The sequence below is a fragment of the Phalacrocorax carbo genome, chromosome 1, assembly GCF_963921805.1.
Source record: "Phalacrocorax carbo chromosome 1, bPhaCar2.1, whole genome shotgun sequence".
Lineage (NCBI taxonomy): Eukaryota > Metazoa > Chordata > Aves > Suliformes > Phalacrocoracidae > Phalacrocorax > Phalacrocorax carbo.
This window is the reverse complement of record NC_087513.1, coordinates 200215532-200240050: the sequence shown is the minus strand read 5'-3', so window position 1 is coordinate 200240050 and position 24519 is coordinate 200215532. Positions and strand designations below refer to the sequence as shown.

Here is a 24519-nt window from a genome sequence, read left to right as displayed (position 1 = left end):
GATTGAAACCATCAGTAGATTCAAAGGAAATTTTAGTGTTTGTATATGTATAGCAAAAGATGTTTTCTGTAATAAGGCTTTTAAAAGAGAGGGTTGTTACAAGATTAGAAAAAAATTTTAAAATCCCATGACAAAAGTTTGGAAAGGAGAAAATGGAAGTCTACAACATCTTTAGTGAAGAGATTTACACCACTAAGGCTTTGCTTAAAGGAAAATAGTGTCTTATATAGGCCTTTATATAACTAGGCATATAAATGTTGATTTTTAAGTTCCATCAGCTTGCTTGCTTACTTGCATAAATGCAGTGCTGAACTGGGGCCTTCGGTATGGTCTGTGTTGGCTGTCATTTGAGGGGCATCTTTTTAGGCACTATGGCAGCCATTTTAGTTTCCAGGCACTAATAAAATATGCCTGTTAACTAGCAGTCTGGGTCTAATGAAAGGTTAGTAGATGAATTAAACTTTTTGCTGAATAGAATATAATATAGTCCTTACACGTTTTCTTTTTAGATTACGGTTGTACCAGTAGGTGCATTTGGACCAAAGGTTTAAATCTCTTTGACTTGCAGATAGCTTAAAAAGAAAAAAAATGGTTCATTTGGAAAATTTAAGCATACTGACTACTTGTTTGCGGTTACCTTTCTTTACCCTTTAGAAACGGTCCAAATGCCATGGGTTGATAACTACTGCTCTAAACTAAATAAATATCTAGACTTTCTTATTCTGATATGTCTGTATATTTGAATTTTATATGGGGAGTTATTTCAGTATAAGCAAATTCAATCTGTATTTTGTGCAGAAAATTGTTTATAAATTACCTGCTCCTTCTCCCTGCCTCCTCCAGAGAGTGCTGAGTCATCAAGATGATACAGCTTTACTAAAAGCATATATAGTAGAGTGGCGCAAGTTCTTCACACAGTGTGATATTTTGCCCAAGCCATTTTGTCAACTAGAGATTACTTTGATGGGCAAGCAGGGCAGCAACAAGAAGTCTAATGTAGAAGACAGTATTGTTCGAAAGGTAAGTGATGGGCCTTAAGAGTTTTGTTGCATGCTGTCCTGCCTACAGTAATCGTACAGAAGGGATTCTGTAGCCGAAGATGAAATTGCACCAGTCATGTAATACAACACATCACTTTGCTTCAGTGCAAGGGTCAGAACACACCTGCAAATTTTTTTTTTTTCTCGCCCAGTAATTTCACTCTGTTTCTCTGGTTTTAGTTTGGCTATTAATGTTTTTGTTCAGGTGATTAATGCACTTCTTTGGGCTTTGGGTTTGTTTGGGGGCTTTTTTGGTTGTGGGTTTGTTGTTGTTTTTTTTTTATTTTATTTTAATTATGACTTGAATGTTGGGGTGGGAGGCCGTTGTAAATTCACCTACTCTGTCTATACTTGTGAGTAGCAAGTACTGGTATGTACAAGTGAGTACTCTTTCTACTCCTAGTTTGTTTCCCTAGGCCAAGATCTTAACTGGGGCACATCTCTGCATTTTATAAATGACCAATTAAATACTGTCATATTAAATATGACTATTAATCTCCTAATTTCCCCTTTTTTCCTCCAAACTGTCAGTCATATCAATGAAAAGATTGGACATGTAGAATCTTATGAATATGGTCTTTTTACTCTTTCGTATCAAACACCTAAAGAAAGTCTAGGGTTTTGAGTATGCTGTGCTCAGTGTTCTGAGTCCTACGAATAATTAAGTTGCTTTAGTCTTTTATTATAAGAAAAATGGAGCATATCAGCTGTAAAGTGTTAAGTCCTTTAGTTTAAGTCTCTGTAGGGAAACGAAATTTCTTTAGCAGTCTTTCATTTAGTACTGAAGATCATTTTAACTGCCCCACTGTCTCCAGGATAGGAAGAACAAAATAGTTTGAATGTGTTACTTTGGGCAAGTTTTTTTCTTTGCCTTCCTATTTTGACATCTGATCCTCTATACCTCTTGAAGAAAAGGAAGAGAGAACAGCAGCGAAGAGAGGAATCACCACCTCAAGTTACCTTTTTTGTTTTCGTTGTTTGCTCGAGAAAGCATGGGATCTTATTAGGCTCTCCGAGATCTGGCAAACTTGAACTCTTAGCTCTGCATGTGCAGAAGGCAGGAGAACTAAGAAATGAAAGAAAAAAACAAGGTGGAATGGAGGAAGTAGTGAGGAGAAACTGAGAGAAAGGAACTGGTGTCTGACCACTCAGGTTTTGCTGGTGACTGTAGCTGATGGAGCTGCATCTTACCTCTCACATGCAGTCCTGTTAGGACCATCTCATGACTAGGATGTCAAAGTCCAGAGTCCCCAGCCTATCTTATTATTTCATATTCTCTGGTGAAGGTCACTTCCTGTTCCTGGCATCATTCTCTGTAGCTTTCTAAAAAGCACCTAGTGAAAACTTTTCTCATGCTTGAGAAGTTCTTCATATAGTGACCCAAAATGATACATGTGTTTTCCTTCAAATATCTCCGTAAAAATTCCTTATCCATAATAGCTAAAAGTTGTTTGACAAAGCTGTTAATATGCCTGCCAGGTTGCTTGACAGCTTGCTGGTTACTTCTCCATTTTTTTTGTTCCTTGCAACTCTTGTAAACCAATTCTATAATTGCGACCATAATGTGCATATCAGTAATGTTAAAATAATGAAAAAAGTAATCAAGGAAGAGAAATCAAATAAAGCTTTGTTTCTAAGACTGTTCCAATGTTTTGAACAATGGTTCCCTTCCAACACGTATGACTTCAGTGTCAGAAATGGAAATTTAGCTGAAATTGAGAGACAGTTATGGAGAAGTTAAGAAGAGAGAATGGAAAATTTAACTCTCTGCAAAGGATATATGACTTTTATGAGGTCTTGCTGTATTAAAATCTAAAACTTAGAAAGCAAGAATGGAATAAGACCATCTAACCTTTACTATTAACTTTGCCATACAACTGTGTCAAATCGTCCTAAGGTCGTTTTCAGTAAGCTTATTCACAATCAAGTTTGAAGATCCTGTAAGTTTGAGCTTTCTTCTAAAGCAATGAAATGGCACAAGTTAGATAGAAAAAAATAAAAATTGTCTCTTAAGCTCTGATGTAATTTCACTAGGTATTCAGTGGCCTATAGAAAGAGCCAGATCCAGCGTCTAAGGGCAAAAAAAGTGACCACAGTAGCTTGACTTCTAAAGCAAACTAAGATTTTAATTTTTTTTTTACAAACATGTAACATGCTTTGAGTATTTACTACTGAACAGCTGGTGGAGCTCAGGTGGACAAGTATGGCCTGGCCTGCCAGTGAGCTTTTCGTGTTGCTCAGCTGCAGGGCAGTGGGTCTGGGTATCAGATGTAATGCAATACATCTGCAGCAGGGTCAGTAGCCATCACCAAAAAAGAAAACAAAAATTGCACAATGGAATATGAAGGGACCCTCTGAGTGATGAGGATTTTGTTAGGAGTCTCCGTAACTACTTTTCAAACTCTGCAGTGCTTAGATGAGCTGTGGAGTTTTTTATAAATTAAATATGCATTATTTGCATATTGAACTTTTGTGTTAGATAAATCCCAAACCATCAGGTTTTTTTTTCTTTACATAACTGTGGTGTTACTGAGTTTTTGGTTTTATTTAAGACTGAGCCTGCCAAATAGTGAAACTATATTTGGATGTTTGGCTCAGAAGTACCCCCTAATATTGTAACTCCTGACACATTGCATTGCTGGAAAAGTTACTTCACTGATTACTGAGAACTGTAGAAATAATACAGAATTAAGGAATTAATACCTGAATCAAATACTGCTTCCCCTAGCTGTCCAGTTACATAAAGCAAGCTTAGAATGTAAGCTGAATATTATTTCTATATACAAGTTTAGAGCAAGATCAGGTCTGAAGGTAGTTGAACTGCTGTATATAACCTGGAAATTTTAAGTTGCTTGATTTCTGTTTCTGATCTCTTGTATTTCTTTTGCACAAACTTAGGTCTCTGTGTACCTTTCTGACATTATTTTTTTCTTCCTTATGCACAGCTCATGCTAGATACGTGGAATGAATCCATATTTTCAAATATAAAAAATAGACTTCAGGATAGTGCAATGAAGCTAGTTCATGCTGAAAGACTAGGAGAAGCTTTTGACTCTCAGCTTGTTATTGGAGTTCGAGAATCATATGGTATGTCTCTCACAGACTGATCTCTGTGGCCTCTTCACTTTAGTAAATGAATTTTCATCATACAAAGTTGACAATCGCGGTGGTAGAGTTGGAATTACTATCTTGGCATTCTGTATTGATTTTGTTGTTGGTGGTGGTATGTGATACCAATTAAATTCTGTTTAAAATCTTTACCTTCTAAGTGATTTTGCTCCGTATCAGTTACTGCAAAATTAGTGTTTTCAAAGAGCAAACTACTTTTTGACCTTCTAGGGTTGCAGATACAATCTTATGCCTGTGCTCCTATCCATACCGAGTCTGATTCTTCAGTCAGTTTGAAGAAGAAATGCTAAACAGGCTGCATCTAAGATTTGTATCATTGTCATCTTTGCAAAACAGATCGGTGTATCTGAAACTTCTATGAAATTTCACTGTTGCCTGCCTTTTCTTCAAAGCTCTGCAGCCTGTTGAATTAAACTTGTGGCTAACACTCTTTTACATGGCTTTATAGATGTCCAATTTCAATTTTATTTTTAAGCGTATTCCATTTAAGGACTTCATTTATTTATTTCTCTGTAACAGTTGAGAGGAGGGTGGAAACTTTTTTCTAAACAGTGCAAAGCACTGCTGGGTAGCAGTAAGCTGTTCTGATTCTTGTAAAACAGAAAAAAACCAATGCCAAAAAAAGAGTCTACAATTAGGATGTTGGGATTCTAAGAACAGTGTCTAAGAAAGCCTGTTTGCTCAGTCAGGTGGAGAAGTTTCACTTTATTAGGAATTATGCTGAGCTTTTTTTGCCTTTTTTTTGCCTTTCCAATTTTGCAGTTGTATGTGTGTTTCTGGTTACCATGTTTGAATGTCTAAAACACTGTAGATAAGTATGCAGTTCTTTCCAGTTCCCTATAGTTAGTCTAAATGTTTTTGGAGCAAAGACCAGACAATTTTGGTTACCTTTAGGGATCAGAGAGCCTATGTAGGATACTTCAAATTGTTCAGTGTTCATTTTAATACAAGACTAACTTTAATGAGAGAGATTTGCTTATTATTAGCCACATAAGTTTCCAAGACTTGAGAGTAAGTTTGGACTTTCTCTTTGCAGTTAACCTTTGTTCTAATCCTGAAGATAAGCTTCAGATATATCGGGATAACTTTGAAAAGGCGTATTTGGATTCAACAGAGAGATTTTATAGAACACAGGCTCCTTCTTATTTACAGCAAAACGGTGTACAGAATTATATGAAATATGTAAGTAAAAATTCTCTTGTAACTTTGCTCTGGAAGTGTTAGTACTTAAAATGATTGCTGTTCTACTTTTGCACAGGCAGATGCTAAACTAAAAGAAGAAGAGAAAAGAGCACTACGATATTTAGAAACAAGGCGTGAATGTAACTCTGTAGAAGCAGTAAGTATAATGTGTAGAAAAATTGATGTATTTTATATAGTATTATTACATTCTAGTTTTGATTTTTTGTATGTGTTACAGTATTATTTGATAGCAGTAGATTGACATGAAACTCTTGATTTTATCTTTTTTAATCATCCATTATATTTTTTTCTTGCAAAAATCTATTACTTTTCCAATCTGACAATTTACAATTTCTACAGGTGTTTTAATAGTAAATGTGGATCAAAAGTTCAAACTGAAGGGCAGATTTTTATTCAAGTTGATCTTTATTCTTTTGTTTTGAGTCAGGTATGATTTTTTTTCTATGCTTAACAGTGGATGAGAATGATGTTTGAAAATAAGCTGGCCACTCCAGTAGGTAGAGGGTTCTAAGTGCTCATTTAGAATACCTGAAAGAGCTATTGTTTGTCACAATAAAAAGAGCAACAGAAATTTCATTAAAACTGTTCTAGATTTCCTCTTAGGCTGAAATACGGCCATTTAGTAGAAAGGATGTTGTTTTCTTTTTTCCTTTCTTTTCCCCCTGCTTTGAGCAATATTTTACACAGTTCAGATTCTGGAGGAAGATTTAACTGCAATGAACAGTATATAATTGTCTGGGTCAAAATTAGTTCAGGAAAAAGGTTATTTAAAGTAAATTCTAAATAAATAACCTTTAAATTTGAATTTCCTGCAGTGGATCAAAATGCATTTTATGTCTTTTGTTAACTTGTAGATCATTCATTTTGCACAGCTATAAACTGTAACCTGTACAAAGAGGCTGGCAAACGAAAGATGGTCCTGACGTGTATGAGCAGTTTCCGTTCTAGATCTAGCTGTAGTGTCTTGTTCAAGCCAACCAGCCTGGTCCAAATAGGGTATGCTGGAATGAGAACTATTCTTAGCCCTTGGATGTATACTTGGAAACTAAGTAGGGTAGTTGGTGTTCCAAAAGTGATGGCTCCCTTGAGAGAAAAGAGGCGACAGAAATATTAAGCTCATTACTGATTTGGAAGAGAGATTACCACATTTACTAACCTACACGTTTTAAAGAAATACGGTTTCCTGTATAGATTTTATTCAGACTACCCATACTTCTATGAATCAGTGAATGAATTAATTATTTTACAGAGCACAGCTGTTGAGAACAGGCTAGATTTTGTGTCATGGCAAACTTGAGACAGATCAGACTTTGGTGTTCACGTGGCTAAATGAGCTAATTCTGTGTTTAATATATTTCAGCTAATGGAGTGCTGCGTCAATGCCCTGGTGACATCTTTTAAAGAGACTATTTTAGCTGAATGCCAAGGCATGATCAAACGAAATGAAACAGAAAGTAAGTGAAGCTTCAAGAACAGTGCAGGATGAACTCAGCATCAACTGCGTAAAAATAGATTTGTTTGTAGATGTATCAAATTACTGTTTTCAGTAGATGCTGGCAGTGTTTCGTACATAAAATATTACTGCATGTGGGCAATTTTATCCCACAAAAAATTACCATCATGGGTTAGTATTTTTTTATATCACTTCTGAAATGTGTATGTACAATACCCTAATTTGAATGACTGGGTAGCTCTTAACTTACTTGAAAGCAAAGAGTGTTTTGTGCTTTGTTTTCTTTGGTTTTCCTACAATTTATTTTCCTCATGTTGACCAACTCTAGGAAATGTTGCATGTGTCCTATTTTCTATTTGAATAGTTCAGATACAAACACTCCCCCTTCATTCCCTGCCCCACTACCCCATTCCCCCTGGAAAAAAAGTGAAGCACCTCTTTACAAAGCTGCTGTTCTGAAAAGCAGGGAGAAACTTTTCTTATTTTGATTATTAGTGCAGGACCCATAGGTCAATGAACAAAATCTCTGAAAGTTTTTATCTGGTTTTATAGCCAGTATGTCACCATGAGTACTGAATGTTTTTAAAGTTTTCATAAGTTTTTTTTTAACTGCTGCCATGAATTGAGAGGTCAGTGGGATTCAAAAGTCTTGTGTTGGTCATGTATGATAAACCAAACTAGGTAAGTCATTAAAATGACATAAATCAAGTAGGGAATTTGGAAAAAAGAAAAGCTGAAATCACAGGTTAATTACTTTTTTTGAAGTCTCAGTATCCTGAAGCCAGGGAATATTTGCTAATGTCTATATGAAGTTTTCATTTCTATGCAGATGTGAAAACTGTTTTATGACTTACAACGGTGTGGAAAATACTTCTAAAACTAGCATTTCAGAACATATTTGACCTCAAAACTATGTCATACTGATCTGTTCATCTAGCAGTGTGATTTCTGGCAGTAGTCCAGAGCTAAATCTAGAAAGCTACCAGACTACTTATGAGTATATGTTACAGCCTTTGGGAAACTACAGGAGGCTTATTTAAATGCAGAGTTTCAGAAGGGTTCATCTATAGTATCCAAAGCATCTTTCTATAGAAACTGGTTGAAGTATTCACACGGTCCTCTTCCCTTGCAGCTGCAGCTGCCCCATCATACTGCTTGCTTGCAAAATGCTTCCATCTAGTATATAACAACTCAAGCATCTCTTTCAAATTTTTTTCCCCTAGACCTACCTATGCTGTTTAAAATGTTTTAATGAAGGGTGCAGGTGATTAAAAATCTATTTAAACACTGGAGCTATGCATAGTAATATACATATCTGATAGTATCCTCTGCTGTACTCTGCTTATGCATGTCTGTCTCTGATATTATTCGCCCCAAAGAAGTTTATGATGTTTTCTGTATTAAACAGCATCTGACAAAAAAGGGCTGGGTTTTTTGGCTATGAGCTGGGCACTGTACTGTAAAATACTCTGTTATGTTAAGTACTAATATTTACATGCTATGCAAAGCAAGGAAGGCACAGTGTTTCCCAACTAAAATCTATCAAAGTTGCCATAACTTGCAAACGCTCTTCAGATTGGCCTAGTGCATTTTTGTTTGCTTTATGGTGTTAGGGATGGGGGACCTACATTTTATTCTTGAAGTACTTCATAGCAGAAATAAAAAGTAAACCTAGCTTTTGTGAATACAAAATGAAAACAGAACTTTTTCAAGTGCCCCAACAGCTATAAGGATTTCTTTGCCTTTCGGTGTCATAATGTATTCTGAGAGAAATTCCAGTGAAATGTTCCTTTTGGTTTTGTTTCTTTGAAATCTGCCTTTGAAGAATCTGGGGTTTTTGGGTTCCTGCAGTTTTAGGGATACACCTGAAGCCTTGCTTTGCCACCACTTATTAGGAGAAACTGAATTTATTTTTCCTTGCTTATTCCTGCCATCGCTAGTTTGCAGAAACAGCTGTAGAACCCTTTACTATATCTTTTCGTTTCCTTTTTTTCCACCATCTCTTCCTCCCTCTTGCCCTTTTTTAAAGTAGAAATGAAAAGATCCAGTAAAGGTTGAGTGAGCTTTTTGGACATGTCCTATGTAAAACAGTGCTGCCATCACTTATGGTACATCTTAACTGCACTGAGTCAGAACACCTCAGACCCTGTTTTTTTTTTCTGGTTCCTGAAGTCCCATCATTTAGCCCTTTGTGAGTTGTCTCTAGTAGCATTGCAAGTTCTTGTTGAAGGTTGTTGGTAGTTTCCATTCTTTAATTTGCATTATGTTCTAAAAGGATTTTTTTTTTCTTCTGTGCCTTGCTTTTCTATTTGGTTTTGCAACAGTTGTTGGGATACAGAAGTTGATAACAGATTTCATCCGCAGTGGTGGCAAGATCTTGATATTGCTGACAAAAGTATTGCAGAAGAGAAGACGAAGTCAAGGCCTCTGGCTCTTGTCCCTCTTCACAGTAGATATAGCATCGAGGAACTAAGCAAATCTATTTTTTTTCCTTCTGTCAAATAAAGAATCAGAGTCCATGATCAGTTTGTTCTACTTCATTAAGCAGAGTACTTTGCTGTGCTTAGTTCAGATCTCTGTGGTGTCTTTAAAACAATCTGGTGGCCTTAATCCAGGTGTCACTTTGTGGACAGCTTTGCCAAGACGATTATTGGTGTTTTAGTACCTTCCCCCCTCACCCCCCACCCCCTGCAATGTTCACAAAAAGTAGATGAGTAAACTATATCAGTTTTTAGAGTTTTGAACTGGTAATTTTCAGGAAAAATAAACTCTGGGAAAACAGAAAGCAAAAATGCTATTTACCTTAGTCAGTTTTGGTTACTTTAGAATTTGGCATGCTTTTAATTAAACAAAACATTGTAGATGGTATGGGAAGATACACAGACAGCTCTGTTTGGCTTTCATTAAAAAAAAAAAAATCTTGAATCCATACAATTTCCTGCATAAACTCCTGTAGGCTTTCAACTGAAATTGGAATCCCATTTTTGCCAAGGGTTTTAAGGCAGTTACACTGAGAACCTGGACTTAATCCAAATTGCTGTTGACTTCAGGGGGTTTTATTCGAGCTTGTGATATTATATGCATAAGCAATTATTACATTGTAATAAATATCTCCTTTTGCCTTTGGAAGAATCTCCTTGTGGGACCAGAATTAGAACAATATTCAAAACATCTTTCATTTTAAGGGATGAATCGGATTATTTGTTTGTTCTGGTTTCGGTTAAACTGCAACACTGTTCTTCACGTATTCAGTGTTCCATCTAGATATCCCTAGCAGAAATGCAGTATATTTGGTTTTTATACAGGTCTTTGACTGGTGGCTTTATCAGTATTTGTATCTTTCAGAGTTGCATTTAATGTTTTCACTGATGGATAAAGTTCCGAATGGCATAGAGCCTATGCTAAAAGATTTGGAAGAACATATTGTTAGTGCTGGACTTGCAGATATGGTAGCAGCTGCTGAAACAATTACTACTGTAAGTGTATTGTTTTTTCATTGTTATTTTATTAAAATAACTTTGAGAAAAACAACTTTGCAAAGTTAAATACTAATTGTGGGACATACCTGTGAATGGAAATAATTTTTGAAGATTTTGTGCTTAAACATCAAATTTTGATCCACTGAAAGTTTTAAATGTCTTTAGAATAACTTTATTCCTTACATTTTCAGTTGTAGCTTTAAAATGCAAATCTAATATGCAGTAAAGAAAAGGTTATAAATTAAGTGGATGGGATGCATGTAGGACAGGATTGTATTAGCATCTTAGTTAAAAAGACATAATCAATTTTTTCAGAATTCTAACTTCCTGATGAAATTTGAAATTTGCTTTCAATCTAAGAGTGGTTGTTCAGTGTGGAAATTAAAAGGGTTTTTTTCCCCACTGTTCTTTTTCATCTTTTTATCATCTTTTTCTCTGGGTCTAGGAGGCCTGAGTATCTGCAGCAATTAGGATGTGCCTCTTATTGGTCTTTCTAAAAAAAAAAAAGTTCTCAATGTATTACACAATATTTGACAGTTGTTTTTTTTTTTTCTTTTTTCTGTATATACATGTGTTTATATATTGGCAATACTATCCTGAAAGTCTGTGTTGAGGCTCACGTGCGGTAGAGCCCTTCAGTACAGAGAATAAAGATAAAATGCTCATTCATAGTATGCAGGCTTGAGGATACTATATTATTACAGATTAGGGAATTACATGAGAACTCATACTGAATTCTGTGGAGCCTCGGCTTTTCTATTTGATTTTTTTGCCTCTAACTTTAGGATTCTGAGAAATACGTAGAGCAATTGCTCACACTATTTAATCGATTTAGTAAGTTGGTTAAAGAAGCTTTTCAAGATGATCCAAGATTTCTTACTGCAAGAGATAAGGTATGTGTTTCTGCTGATCATTTGTTTTCAATTCAAGAATTGTTGTAATTCATATTACGAAGTCTCTGAAATCTTTGTGTGAAATCACTGTTAAATGTAGACGTTGCTGGTACTCTAGTAAATATGCAGACTAAAATATTGATGAAACTTAGTAGCAACTGATTAGCTTTTAATCTGTGTTGTAGTCAGGCATAAAGTTGCGTTTGTGCTCAGCTTTGTAATGTTGTAGAGCACATCAGATGATCTTTGTGTTGAACACCTTAATGTCTGATTCAGCACTATATGTTTAGAATTTACTACATGTTTGGGTGTAATCTTATGACTTCAGATATGCAACCTGCACCATGCAATCCCTTCCTAAGTTGTTGCTGGAAGGAAAGTAGTATGTTATCGGAAAAGAGGAAAATGCAAAACATCAGTTTAATGGGGAATTGAGTCATGGGATTTGAGCTCTCATACTGAAAATCAAATATGCAAACTTTCAGCTGATTAAAAAAATCGGATTAATTTCATGTTACAGTAATCTGAAAAGAGAGAAAAACCTTTGATTAATATGTTAAAGAGAAATTGAGTGAAGCACTAATAATCTGTAACTATTTTTCAGGCGTACAAAGCGGTTGTGAATGATGCTACAATATTTAAACTTGAATTGCCATTGAAGCAAAAGGGGTAAGCCATATATGCTTCAGCTGAATCAAGGTTTTTAAATTGTTAAAGATTGAGTTTCTCTTTTAAAATATCTCTTCAAAAAGTAACACTGTGTTTGAAAGTGCTTTGTATTCTTTGCATTATGGAATTTCAGATAGCTTACCAACCTCTGGTAAGACACACTTCATGTGGCAATGGATCAGTGAATAGCAGCCTGCCTAAACTCAAATTTATTTGTAGTAATTGGAAATCTATTGTTTTATATTAATGAGTCAATTTGTTAGCTGAATTTAATAATACCTTTCTGGGTTATTCATTCCAAAAACCTGCGCTGTGTAACTCTGCTGCAACTTCAGTAAAAGTCCTGGGGAAAACTGAGGCAGTAATCTTTATGGGAGTAACTGTGGCTGATGAAGGTGTAACCATCCATAAGCTGTTCACCTCCTCTTGTGCCAGCTGTGAGTGTGACCTGTCTGGCTGTTGCATTTTTGTTTCAGTGCAGGATTAACCAGGTTAGTTTAAACAACTTCCAGTAGATTTAGCAGACCCATGAGACTCAAGGAGAAAACCATGTGCACAGTTACCACTCTGCTAACTCAGCCAAGAGTTAAGATTAATTGTTAATTTAATTACTTAATGTTAATTGTTAACATTTAACATGTGATGTGCCGCTTGAGTAGGAATCTCTATTTAGGTGGTTGGGATTGCTTATATGTAGTTTGTAGTATGATTTATTATGGAAACAAAGCTTATGTAGCTGGGCTGCCAGCTTCCCTTTCCAATTACTTCTAGTTAGGTGTGGGTGGCTATAAATACCTGTTTAGCATTCTGATTCTTACTCTGTGTTTGGTTTTGGACTGATGGTAAGCCTGGACAGGGATTAGCCTTGCTGGTTTTATGTTAGTGGAGGAACACCTTCACAAAAGACTGGATCCCTGCTTTGTATACTTCATATAGACGTAGGCATGGTAGAGGAGATTTTTAGGTCTCTGCTAATGATTTGGATGCTCCCAGGGGAAATAAAAACGATACCTCATTCAAACTGTGTTTCACTCCTAAAGCTGTACCTGCCTAGTGATTTCTTAGAAACCACCATGATGGCGATGGCCTTCTGTTCAGCATTCTTCTACGCGAGCTCTTTCAAGTTGTCTACATACACAGCCTGGTTTAAGTGAAATGAAACTTCATCCTGCTTAACTTGTGCCATTCAATTCAGCCTAAGAACATGGAGTTTGGTAATTTTTCATTGCTGTCAGGATCTTGAAGACTCCTGTTCAGAAATACCTGGGAACACATTGATTAAATAAGGGTTCTGTCTTGTAATAACCAAAAGACTAGTGATCTGCTTCTACTCCAAATGGTCTTTAGGAGGGCAGAAGACACTAGCCTGCAAGCTCCTTCGTGAATTAAAAAGGGCAAGTTGTCTGAACAGAGTTTCAGCACTTTCTACACTAGTTGATGAGAGGGTGAAAGAATGAGCAAGAACACAGGATTCCTGAGCATCCCCACAGCTTCTTACCTGCTGTCTTGCTCACTGCCTTTGTTTTGGACTCTTGAGACTAGCAATTGAGTTGGTACTGTCTGACTCTAGAAATAGTGTTTGGTCCTTGGCACAGTTCTATTCACCAGTCTAGTCACAGGTTCGGAATGCAACCTTGTGCTTGCATGGCTTTTGAAGAACTACAGCTTGCCTACTGTAGCATCTTCATGTTCAACTTTAAGCTGCTTTAATTCCAAGCTGTTAGTCCTCTGTTTATACCTATTATAAACTAATTTTATCCTGTTACTATGCAGTAGATGTGTTGGGTTTTGCAGTCTGTGAAATGCAGTGCAGGAGGCTGTTCCTGAGACCTTCATTGGAGCATAGTGACAAGATGAGTGGAACATTTCACCGCAGCACCTGTTAATTCTTTACTGGAATACTTACTGCCATGCAATATTTAGTTGTTTCAAACAGTAGTTTGAACGTAATCATTGTTAGAGTTCTGAAATTAAAAACTGTTGGAACAATCAAGCTGTAGAAGCTGTCTGAAAATGTTTGGTAGTATGTGTTCTTTCAAGAAGAAAAGGGAGTTATCACTAGTCTTTCATTAGTTTAGCAAGGGTATGAATTTACCACCAGGATCCTTGCCAAGGGGATCAGGAAAGAGTGGTCTGTCTTGCTAGCAGTGTGACTACTCCAGAATAGCAGGATTCTATACAGTTTGAAGATATGTGTTCTTCTTTTATTTAGTGTTGGATTGAAAACACAACCTGAATCCAAATGCCCAGAGCTTCTTGCTAATTACTGTGACATGTTGCTAAGAAAAACACCACTAAGCAAAAAACTAACCTCTGAAGAAATTGAAGCAAAGCTTAAAGAAGTGGTATGTTTTTGCTTTCTACTTATTGATTATTCTGAAGAAGTAATTTGTTTTATTTCCTTCAGTGGGTTGAGGCCTTGATCTTCAAAAACAGTTAGGCAAGGTGTAATAATAAGGAAGAGAGTTTATTATGCCATCAAGCATGTGTGTGTTTAAATCTTGTAAATCATGCAGTGTTTAATGTCTCTGTGTCAGTTTACAAAATTAGTATGCAAATTAATGCCTATATCAGACTGTAATGTATTACAGTAACTAATGTTAGCCTAGAAAATAATACAGGAGACTTTTACGTACCAGTGTCAACATCTTTTCTGATTTAAGAGAAGGCTCTTCATGGTTGACAAATTAAGAAACTGGAAGTGTGGTATTATGATGGGTTGATAGCTGGTGCCTTTGATAGTATTAACACAGTTGCTCTTAAGGCAATATCAGGTAGCCTTTTTCTACTTCATAGTCTACAGTGGCATTAGATCAGCATTCAAAGACTTGTCTGATTGACAATGCAAATAAATACATTAAAATCTACTTTTTTTGACAGCTTTTGGTACTTAAATATGTACAGAATAAAGATGTTTTCATGCGATATCACAAAGCTCACTTAACAAGACGCCTGATATTAGATATATCAGCTGATAGTGAAATTGAGGAGAATATGGTGGAATGGCTCAGAGTAAGTAGCCTGACATCTTTCTTTGTTTGGTTGTGCCTCTCGCTTGTGGTATTAATTCCCCCTCTTGAACTTAGATATCCTTCTTGCTTAGGTGAGTTCTGTCTTAAATTGCAGGCCACTCAGGGCGTCTTATACTTCTGTTTTATTGCAATACTTTGTGCAAGTGAAACAGTTTAGCTCTTTTCTAAGAGAAATGTTGATCCTAATAGTGGTAGTGATAGGTTTTAAAATATTTCACATATGATTGTCTGAAAGCTTAATATATTCCGTATGCAAATGAGCCAAATGCAGTGTGCTTGTTGTTTAGGTATGTAAATAATGAGATGTGTGCTAATTGTGAAATTTTATGTAGATTAGAATATTATTTGCATGCCTTAAACACTGCTTCAAATCTCAGAATTCATTGATTCCCTAATGCATGCATGTGTTCTTCAGCACTTGGATTTCTTTAAGAGAATAGTCATATTGTCTTAAGGGGTAGCTACTTACGATCCATGCGTGAAACCTTTCTATTGCATTGCAGATTAATTTACAATAATTGTGATGTACTTTACACATTTACTGTGTACTTTAATGCTCTTCATTTTTTTTAGTTTATTATTATAAAAATAAAGCTTTTTGTTCATAGTTGTCTATGTCATAGTTTAGTGTCCTGTTTATTTATACAGGAAGTAGGAATGCCAGCAGACTATGTAAACAAGCTGGCTAGAATGTTCCAGGATATCAAAGTGTCTGAAGACTTGAACCAGGCCTTCAAAGAAATGCACAAAAATAATAAACTTGCTTTACCAGGTATGGTAAATCATTTTCAAATAATTTGCTATTTTTCATTTCTCATAGTTAAAAATAATTCTCTTGACTCTTGGGTTAAAAATTATACCAACTGCAAGTTGAACATAGTCTTCAGGGCATTGTTACCTCTAGGCTGGAAGTGTCTGTAGACTCCACTTGCTCTTACAGAATGACATAGCTCCAGTGTCAACTGTAAGTTATTGTGGGTTTTCATTATAGCAATCTTGTAGATTTAACTCTTGTAGTTAAATTCCAAGTAGGGGCTTGAATCAGTATCAGCCAGGTGAATGCCTGAACTACCCCCTTCTTTTATGCCCTCATCATTCTTCAGGAGCACCTCATGCTGTGCTCCTACTTTTACCTGCCAGCAGGAGAGCTGGATGCACGCTATGAAGAGCTCAAATCACGTTTCTGAGATTAAATTTCACTGATGAGAGAGCCTGAGGAACATCCAGTTTTGGACCTGCTGTTGCTGAAAATCCTTGAGTAGTGCTTACAAGCATCAGCTCTAAAGCTGCATCAGGGCTTAAGAGCTCTGCAGAGGCAAGCCAAAAAACAGGGGTTTCAATCAGTGATGCTGGAAGAAAGCCAGTGGTGCATAAATAGAGTACCCTAATGTTTAAATAGGTAGACACCCTGCTACTTTCTGAAAATCCAGTCTTCCATAATTGTATTTTGAGTAGGGAAAAAAAGGCATTTTGTTTATCTATCTCTCTCTTATATTTGGAGATTCATATGATGCAATATTGTCTTACAGCTGACTCTGTGAATATTAAAATTTTAAATGCTGGCGCCTGGTCCCGAAGTTCTGAAAAAGTGTTTGTTTCGCTGCCCACGGAATTAGAAGATCTTATCCCAGAAGTTGAAGAATTTTATAAAAAGAATCACAGTGGTAGGAAACTGCACTGGCACCACCTCATGTCCAATGGAATTGTAAGTGTATAGCTTTTGGCATATCAATCTCAATGACTGTACTTTCTGTGTGCTTACAATAGTTAGAAAGCTTGTGATCCAGAAAGGCATGTAAGTAAAATTGTTGTTCTATCCACAGATAACATTTAAGAATGAGGTTGGCCAGTATGACTTGGAGGTAACAACATTTCAGCTAGCTGTACTGTTTGCATGGAACCAAAGACCAAGAGAGAAGATCAGCTTTGAAAATCTTAAACTGGCAACTGAACTCCCTGATGCAGAACTTAGGAGGACTTTATGGGTATTTCCCTTTCTCTTGAAACAGATTTCTTCTTGATTTTTGTACTCCGAAATACTGGATTAGTACTTTTAAAGCACTGTCAGATAACACTTTGGAATGTGAACACCTTTCTTTCTAATTAATCAGTTGTAATGCTGGCTCCTTGCGCTACTGTTGAGCACACACAGCCTTCACATTAACACATTCTCTCTACCCAGTGTTATCTAACTTAAGCTTCTGGAAACAGCGATATCTTTTTGATCATATACTGCCTAAAGCACACAGTTATGATTGTGATTTTTAGAGTGGGACTGGTCTAATTCTACAAAATCAGTGGCACCTGATAATATGTTGCTTAAAAATAACTTCAGTGTTTACTCTATCAGCCTTCTAATTATTTAGCTCAAGAATAAAGAGAAAAATCATGTAAATCAGACTTAACAGCACTTCCGTAGCTGTGACTTGATGCATTTTATTTCTTTGTATGCCTTTACTTATGCTAACCTGTTTTAGAAGGAGATTTGGTAAACTCTGTCCCCTCTCTGGTTTTATTAGTATCTTTGCATTGCCCTCTAGCAGCTTCAGACAAGGTTATGTGGTTCCCTCACCGCAGTCTGCACAGCAGTGAATTATGTTCTTAAAAAATAATTGTTTTCATTTAGAAAGTCTGGTGTTTTATTTTCATTCTTCCCCCCCCCCCCCTTTTCTTTGTAGTCTCTTGTAGCATTTCCAAAGCTGAAACGTCAGGTTTTATTGTATGAACCTCAAGTCAATTCACCCAAAGACTTTACAGAAGGAACCCTCTTCTCGGTGAACCAGGAGTTCAGTTTAATGTAAGATGATGTTTGAAAAGTAAAATAACAATGTACTATTTTATAGTTAAAAGAATTCACTTTAACCTTCATCCTTAAAAGTGTTCAAGATTCAGCTAGACACATGATTTGCTGCCCTATTCTCACTTAGTTTTGGCGATAGTCATGCTTCAAGTAGGTGGTTGGACTAGCTGACCTCCAGCAGCCCCTTCAGACAAATATCTCTGTGATTTGGATTTCTGTGAAATTAAATATCTTAAACACCTAGGGTTGAGGTGCAAAATTGAAGGCTTTGCTGTCTTCCTATTAGTAATGAGCCCATGCAATTTTATATGGGAAGAACAGCAGGTAAGCAGAGCACTAGTGCTCTATTATTACATACACACAGAGTTTCAAAAGCAGAGTCATGAGTTAAAAAAGGAAGTGAAACTGCTTAATAATACATTATGCTGTCAATAGCTGGAGTTTTTGGTATGGCTTTCACCAGCGAGGAGTGTCTAGTTCAGTGACAATTGCAGTGCTCTTTTACTGTTGCTTTGAAATCCTTCAGAGCATAAGACAGTATGAAGAGAGAATATCTGAATGGTATATGCTACATTCAGCATGTCTTACTTTGGTTTTTGCCTCTTATAACAGAGATATGTCATATAATAATTATAATATATCGTAGTCATATGACTATGATTAGAACTGGCTCCTTGCTAGTAACCTCAGATTCTGGGCCTCATTCTCAGTAGCAGCTGGACATCTGGATCTGTGGAGAGAGGGGGAGGTGACAAAATCTGCTTTCCTGGGGCTTAGTTTCTTGCCCAGGGCCATGATGTTTGTTCCTGTCATCAGCATTGTGAGCTTTGGGAAATTATGAGAGGGCATGACAGAAGAAAGACAGGCGTACAGGAAGTTCATGGGTGACCACTGAAGAATGCCATCAGCTTTCTTTGTTACAATAGCTGTTATTCATCTTTTTTTTTTTCTGATAGAAAGACATTTATTTTGATGGAAGATGAACTAGTACAATTTCCTGAATGTTCTTGTAACGAATTCCTCTGAAGAACCCTAGTTTTCTGTAATTAATCTGAAATATACTTCTCTGAAATGTTATTCTTTATAATAGTACTGGTACTTTTCAACTTTGGACACTGTCAGTTTTGGCTGATGGATTTTTTTGTAATGCTAGTGTATTCAGGTTTTGTTGTGCGGAAGCATTGGCATTGAGTTCTGATCTGTCAGTCAGCTATCTCAGTTCTGCAGTGCTAATAGCCTGTAAATATCTGATATGTGATGGTACTCCTTGCTGCTGTATTTTAAGTTTAACAGGAATTCCTTAATTGAAAATGGTTTTTTTGCTTATTTTCATACAATACAACTTTTTCAGAAAAAACGCTAAAGTTCAGAAAAGGGGCAAGATAAATTTGATTGGTCGATTGCAACTTACTACAGAGAGAATGCGAGAAGAGGAAAATGAAGGAATAGTCCAGCTAAGAATATTACGAACACAGGCAAGTAAATAGCCAGAGGAGTATAAAATTACCCTACTTCTATTGTATGATCACTGCTGCATGCTGTCCACGTTTGGACATTGATATATGAAATTAACACTTTTGAATCCCATTGGAACTTATTTGTGCTATTTGGCCTAGACCCTTTGTGAATACAGGATTTTGCACGTGTGTTTGTGCTGTTGTAGTTATCAGCCGCCTGTTCTGATGTTTTTAAAGAGGACAAAGCAGATATTAAGCGAGTGGTGAAGGTGTAACTGTAGTGGTTGGTGGCAGCAGATGGTAAAGTTGACTGAATTCAGCCACCAACGTGAACAAACAGTATTGTTGACCTTGAGCTCTCTTTGACTGCTCTGTATGAAGAGAGCAGAGGAATCTGAGATGGGATCACGCTTTAGTAATAGCAGTATGACTTTCCGAGAGGCCTTCTCTTTAGGAGGAAAGTTTTATAAGTCCATCTTAAGAAGCTGCAGTTTGTACATCTGCTTTGTGGTTGGTTGTCCTTCAGTCAGGTACTCGTGTCATATCCTTTGAGCTGATAGTTCTTGATTAAAAAAAAAAATATGGGGGCATCAGAGATTACTTACGGTGGAGTCTCAAAGATCCTGTCTTACCTTCAAACTGCAGGTCTCTTCTATCAGTCAGGTTAGGTCCCAGGCCATGCGCATTGTGAATTGTACTGCCTGACTTAACATGCCAGCCATACCTCCAGCAGAGGATTAATACCTGGTTGTATTCATAAAATGAGAACCCCTTGTGAGTTCCCTTTTGACATAAAGCTTGCATTTCATGAAGTATTCACAAGGTACATCACAAGTCACCCTGGAAATAGTGATTTCTGCTCAGAGTGAATGAACATTATGTTATAGCGAGTACGTCAAACTTTAGATGGAAGATTTAACTGCAGATTCTCCTGTGACTGGACTTGTATCTCTTGCATCTTGTGAGTGCTTCATTCTTTTCCTTTATCAACTTCTTTGTAAAAGCAGTTCAGTACCTACTTAGGCTAAGAAATGCAGCATATACCTGCTTTTTTTAAGGAAAAATGGAGATTTCCGTGCTGTCTTGCCTTACCAGGAGCGCCGTATTAATGCTGTGTTCGCTTTGTCACTTCAGACAGGCATTTTTAAAAAAATTGTTTTTCCTCTTGTCCCCCACCAGGAGGCTATCATCCAAATAATGAAAATGCGGAAGAAAATTACTAATGCCCAGCTTCAGACTGAACTGGTAGAAATATTGAAAAACATGTTCTTGCCACAAAAGAAAATGATAAAGGAGCAAATTGAATGGCTTATAGAGCACAAATACATCAGAAGAGATGAATCGGATATCAACACCTTCATATATATGGCATAATTTGAGGACTCTGCTGGATGCTGAGAACATAAATGGAAGGGTGCTTGGACAGACAGCTGCAACAGTTTGTGCCGCAGAAGGACTTGTTTTGACTTTCGTTACGTATTAAAATCCCTGCCTTACCTTACAGAGGACTATATTTTGCCAATCTCATTCAGCTAGCATGATGGCATTCCCTTCATGTTGCACACTTTTAACAGCATGCTGTTTTGTGGGAAACTTGCATTCATGAAGAGCCCATTGTGAACTTTTTAAAGTAGATTTGATTTACACCCACCAGGAAGAATACAGGTTTGGGATTTTAGGTGACCAGTACTTGCACAAGGAAAAAATATTCAAGTATTCATGCACTGAGGAACTGCTTTTAGTTTTGTTTTGGGTTTGGGGTTTTTGGTTTATTTTGGGTTTGGTTTTTTTTTTGTTTTTTTAATGCAGTTAGGACTAGAAGTAGCACTTTCACTTTTGTGTTTTGGATCAACAGAGTAATGTACTGTCCACCTTTGATCCTTTTTCTGTAATAACATTTGAGACACACAAACACATGCATCACAACGATATGTATTTGCTACAGTTAAAACCTGTTGGCTAGAGCAGTGCTTCAATCTAGTAACTGGATTTTAATAATTGACATAAAAGTAATTCCAAGTCATGGGTGATATTTTTCCTTAAGCAAGAGATCATTGTTTTCAAATTGTTTGCTGTAAACAAGTGGATAGACGTTATTTGTTACCTTGTTTGGATGGATGACTTGCTACAATCCTTTTTGAGAAGCTGAAGCTTTCTTGAATGATACTTCACTCTAAAAGCCGTTTTCATGGGTGGGTCTGTTTATACTGAACAGAAATATTAAGTGTATTTCCTTGTACATTTAATATTTGTATTCCAAATATTTAAGTATTACTACATATATCTGAATGCATTAAAGAGTAATTGATGCACAACTCCCCCAGAAAGAAAATAACACTTGAAGATCCCTGTACTAATTCCTTGTTGGTAACTTTATATATACATGCAAGGTTAATCCAATCGGACTGGTTTGTTGCTTAGAGTCAACATCTTTATATGAAAAACAAACCCTCTGCTTTTTATTTTTAAACTGGCAGGGTAGAAAATGCAATTCTAATGAAAATGGTAGAAAGCTAAGGGGAAACACCCTATTTAGTGTATGCAGAGAGAGTGCCAAATACACATCAGGAATTTCAACTTTTTAATGTTACCTCTTCTGTTTTCAATCGTCAAGTAGTCGTTTGGCACTGCCTGCCTCTCTGTTACTCTGAAATGTCCCAGCATGTACTGGACTGATAACGTGAATCACTGGAGCGGAACGCCTGTCTTGGGACAAATGGTAAGTTGCACCTCACTCAGTTCTGTGAATATTTTTCTGTAAATCACAAGTGTGCGATTCTATTTTTTTTTTTTAATTAACCGGTTCAGGTACAACATCTAAAGGTCTCATCTTTGATGGTTGAAAGGGGGAAGAGTATACAATTAACTTCACTCAAAAAGGAAAACCTTCCAGTAAGTAAGTGGAGGAGTTTTGCTTTCACATGGTTGCAGTAAAGTATAAAGTATGAGTGGTTTAAAAGTAAACTACAAGAATGGCTGCTTGCACCCTTAAATAGGCTGCATGCTCTGTTGCTAACGTAAATGCCAGTGTGACTGCCTGAGAGCAGTGTGTACTTGGACATCTGTTGGAATAAGAAATTTTTGGTAATGAGGGTTTCATGAACACGAGATGGGGAGAAATCGAGACCTGGCCAATTACAATTGATTGAAAACCCACAGCTTATGCTATGTGCTTTTACTGATACTCAAAAGTAGATGCCATTTGAAAATATTGCATCTTTTATGCTGGCCCTGTGGTGTTGTGATTCAGAATCAAAAGCAAGTGGTGTTCTGTGTAGTTGATCAGTAAAACTATTTGAACATTAGAAAACAAAGTTCTAATTAAAAACTTTGTCCTGCAAGACTTTTGGTCCCTGTAACTTAAAAGTAGTAAATGCTGGCTTAGGATAACTGGGGGAAAACATGACAGTCTGAGCACACTCTTTTGAACACAAAAATTTCCAACCCTTAACCAGAGAAGAACACATGTGAAATTGTCACGCAGAAAGGGCTGCAAAGGGAGTAATGCTGATTTTGAAGCATTGACTTAGATTTGAGAGAGAAGTTTTAAGAGACAGCATCTCAGATACAACTGTTCAGGAAGCTGGAGTGTATGCAGAAAGCAACGGGTTGCTAAAAGCTAAGGAGCGGCACGTTCTCTCAACTAATAAATATAAAATAATACAACCTAAATGTTACATATTTCTCAACACCTGGGATGCAAAAATATAATTGGTAATGTGCCTATGACATGGTAATTTTTCTTTAAATATATACTGGAAATGGATGTTGGGTTTTTTTATTAAATCTGAGGCTCACACCAGCAAATTTGTTCAAGATGCAGAATCACATTTAGCATCCTTCATCAGGTCAGTTTTACCAATATGCACTTAAAACTAGTCTCACCTGGGGCACAGGGAGATACCTGGGGTAAACTGTTCTTTTGGGGAGGGGAGAGTTCAGATCTAAATGAAAATGAACTATTCTTCACTTGCAATATGGCAACAACGCACTTTTAAGGCTGCAATTTTTAGCTATGAATATACATGTCCAAAGACCTAGCTTAAAGAGGTGCTGCATCTGAAAAATATGTTGCCACACACACTGCCACGGTGAATAGCTATGGAATGAAACCTGGTGTAGAAGAGAGGGGGGAAAAAAAATCACTCTTAATGGGTTTAATTAAGAAATACTGTTAAATCTTTCTCTGTCCCAACAACTTGATGAGGATCTCTGTTTCAATTCTGAAGTCTTCCATTTTCCTCTTTCCACAGTTGGTGTCCCTAGCTTCTATTTTTACTCATCTCTCCCTCATTTGTTACGACTGTAATGCAATTATGTGACTTTCTCGGTTTCACCTTTTCAAACTTCCTACAAATTTTCTGAGTGTTCACATGTTGCATTTATTTGCATTGGGATGCCATTGTCCTGTAAAGTGCAAATTTTAAAAATAAAATTGGCAAAAAGATTTGATAGTTTTACAGAAAGATTTGCTATCTTAAACTGTTTTCTATTTTCATCTAAATGACTGGGATGCTATCTTTGTAAATCTTGGGTCATATTTGTGAAATAAACAATACATGAAAGCTTTCCTGTCACATACACTATATGTAGTCCAGAGTGTTGAGCAAACTTGAGTTCCTGAGTTGTAATATCTATCTACGTATGGTATTTACAATTTTGAATGTGTGCCACTACCAAGGTAATAATGCTGTAAAATTTTGAATGGTGGTAGTTTCTGTATGGCAGTCCAGCTGAACTATTTTGATGTACTGCTTAATTTTTGAATTTTATTTTTTAAGTTGTATAATTTATTTTCTTGCAAAATAAAAATGTAATATAAAAGACTACTCATTTAGCAAGGTATTTTTGTGTCTTCCCCTGCAACATTTTCAAGCTGAATTCAGGTGCTGCTCCTGGAAGATACCACTGTATGAAATTTGCCTGGTTCCAAGTCCCAAGGTCTGTTATGATCAGGGTACTAAAAAAGAAAGGTAAAGACTTCCAGTTCTTTTCTTGTTATGATTTTTCAAGTACTTACAGTTATAGGTAGAGCTATTTAGTCTTCCAAATTCTATTTAAAGATGAGCTGTAGTCTTTCAGTTTGAATTCATCAAGGCCTGCCACGCCAAATGTGGCTGGGGGTGCCTGACTTTGTTTATGGCATTTTGAAAAGGGGCTGCGTCTCTGTGTAACTTACTGCGATGTGCTTGGATTGCTGAATGTGTGGTTCTTCTGTCTGAAATTACTTATAATGAGTGTCACTGAAAATTACTGGTGGTGTCACCAGATTGTTGGGACCTTCAGGTACCTGATCCTGCAGTCACCATGCAGTGATGCGGGAACAGTCAATTGCCCAAAGGAGTGCTTTTATTGTAATGGCTT

At 36.6% G+C, this 24519-nt stretch overlaps 1 protein-coding gene across 1 annotated transcript in view; it reads left to right on the top strand.

The window, feature by feature from the left end:
• CUL5 (cullin 5) overlaps positions 1–23984 on the top strand; it is a 34050-nt gene extending 10066 nt beyond the window's left edge. Inside the window, exons 4-19 of the mRNA XM_064441253.1 lie at positions 844–1020; positions 3986–4127; positions 5206–5351; positions 5428–5508; positions 6733–6826; positions 10171–10301; positions 11090–11197; positions 11802–11866; positions 14079–14211; positions 14747–14878; positions 15547–15670; positions 16428–16603; positions 16722–16883; positions 17577–17695; positions 19050–19173; positions 20335–23984. Coding sequence (XP_064297323.1) covers positions 844–1020; positions 3986–4127; positions 5206–5351; positions 5428–5508; positions 6733–6826; positions 10171–10301; positions 11090–11197; positions 11802–11866; positions 14079–14211; positions 14747–14878; positions 15547–15670; positions 16428–16603; positions 16722–16883; positions 17577–17695; positions 19050–19173; positions 20335–20529 — 2109 coding nt within the window. The 3' untranslated portion in view covers positions 20530–23984. The remainder of the gene's footprint in view (positions 1–843; positions 1021–3985; positions 4128–5205; positions 5352–5427; positions 5509–6732; positions 6827–10170; positions 10302–11089; positions 11198–11801; positions 11867–14078; positions 14212–14746; positions 14879–15546; positions 15671–16427; positions 16604–16721; positions 16884–17576; positions 17696–19049; positions 19174–20334) is intronic.
• Positions 23985–24519: the final 535 nt, after the last annotated feature.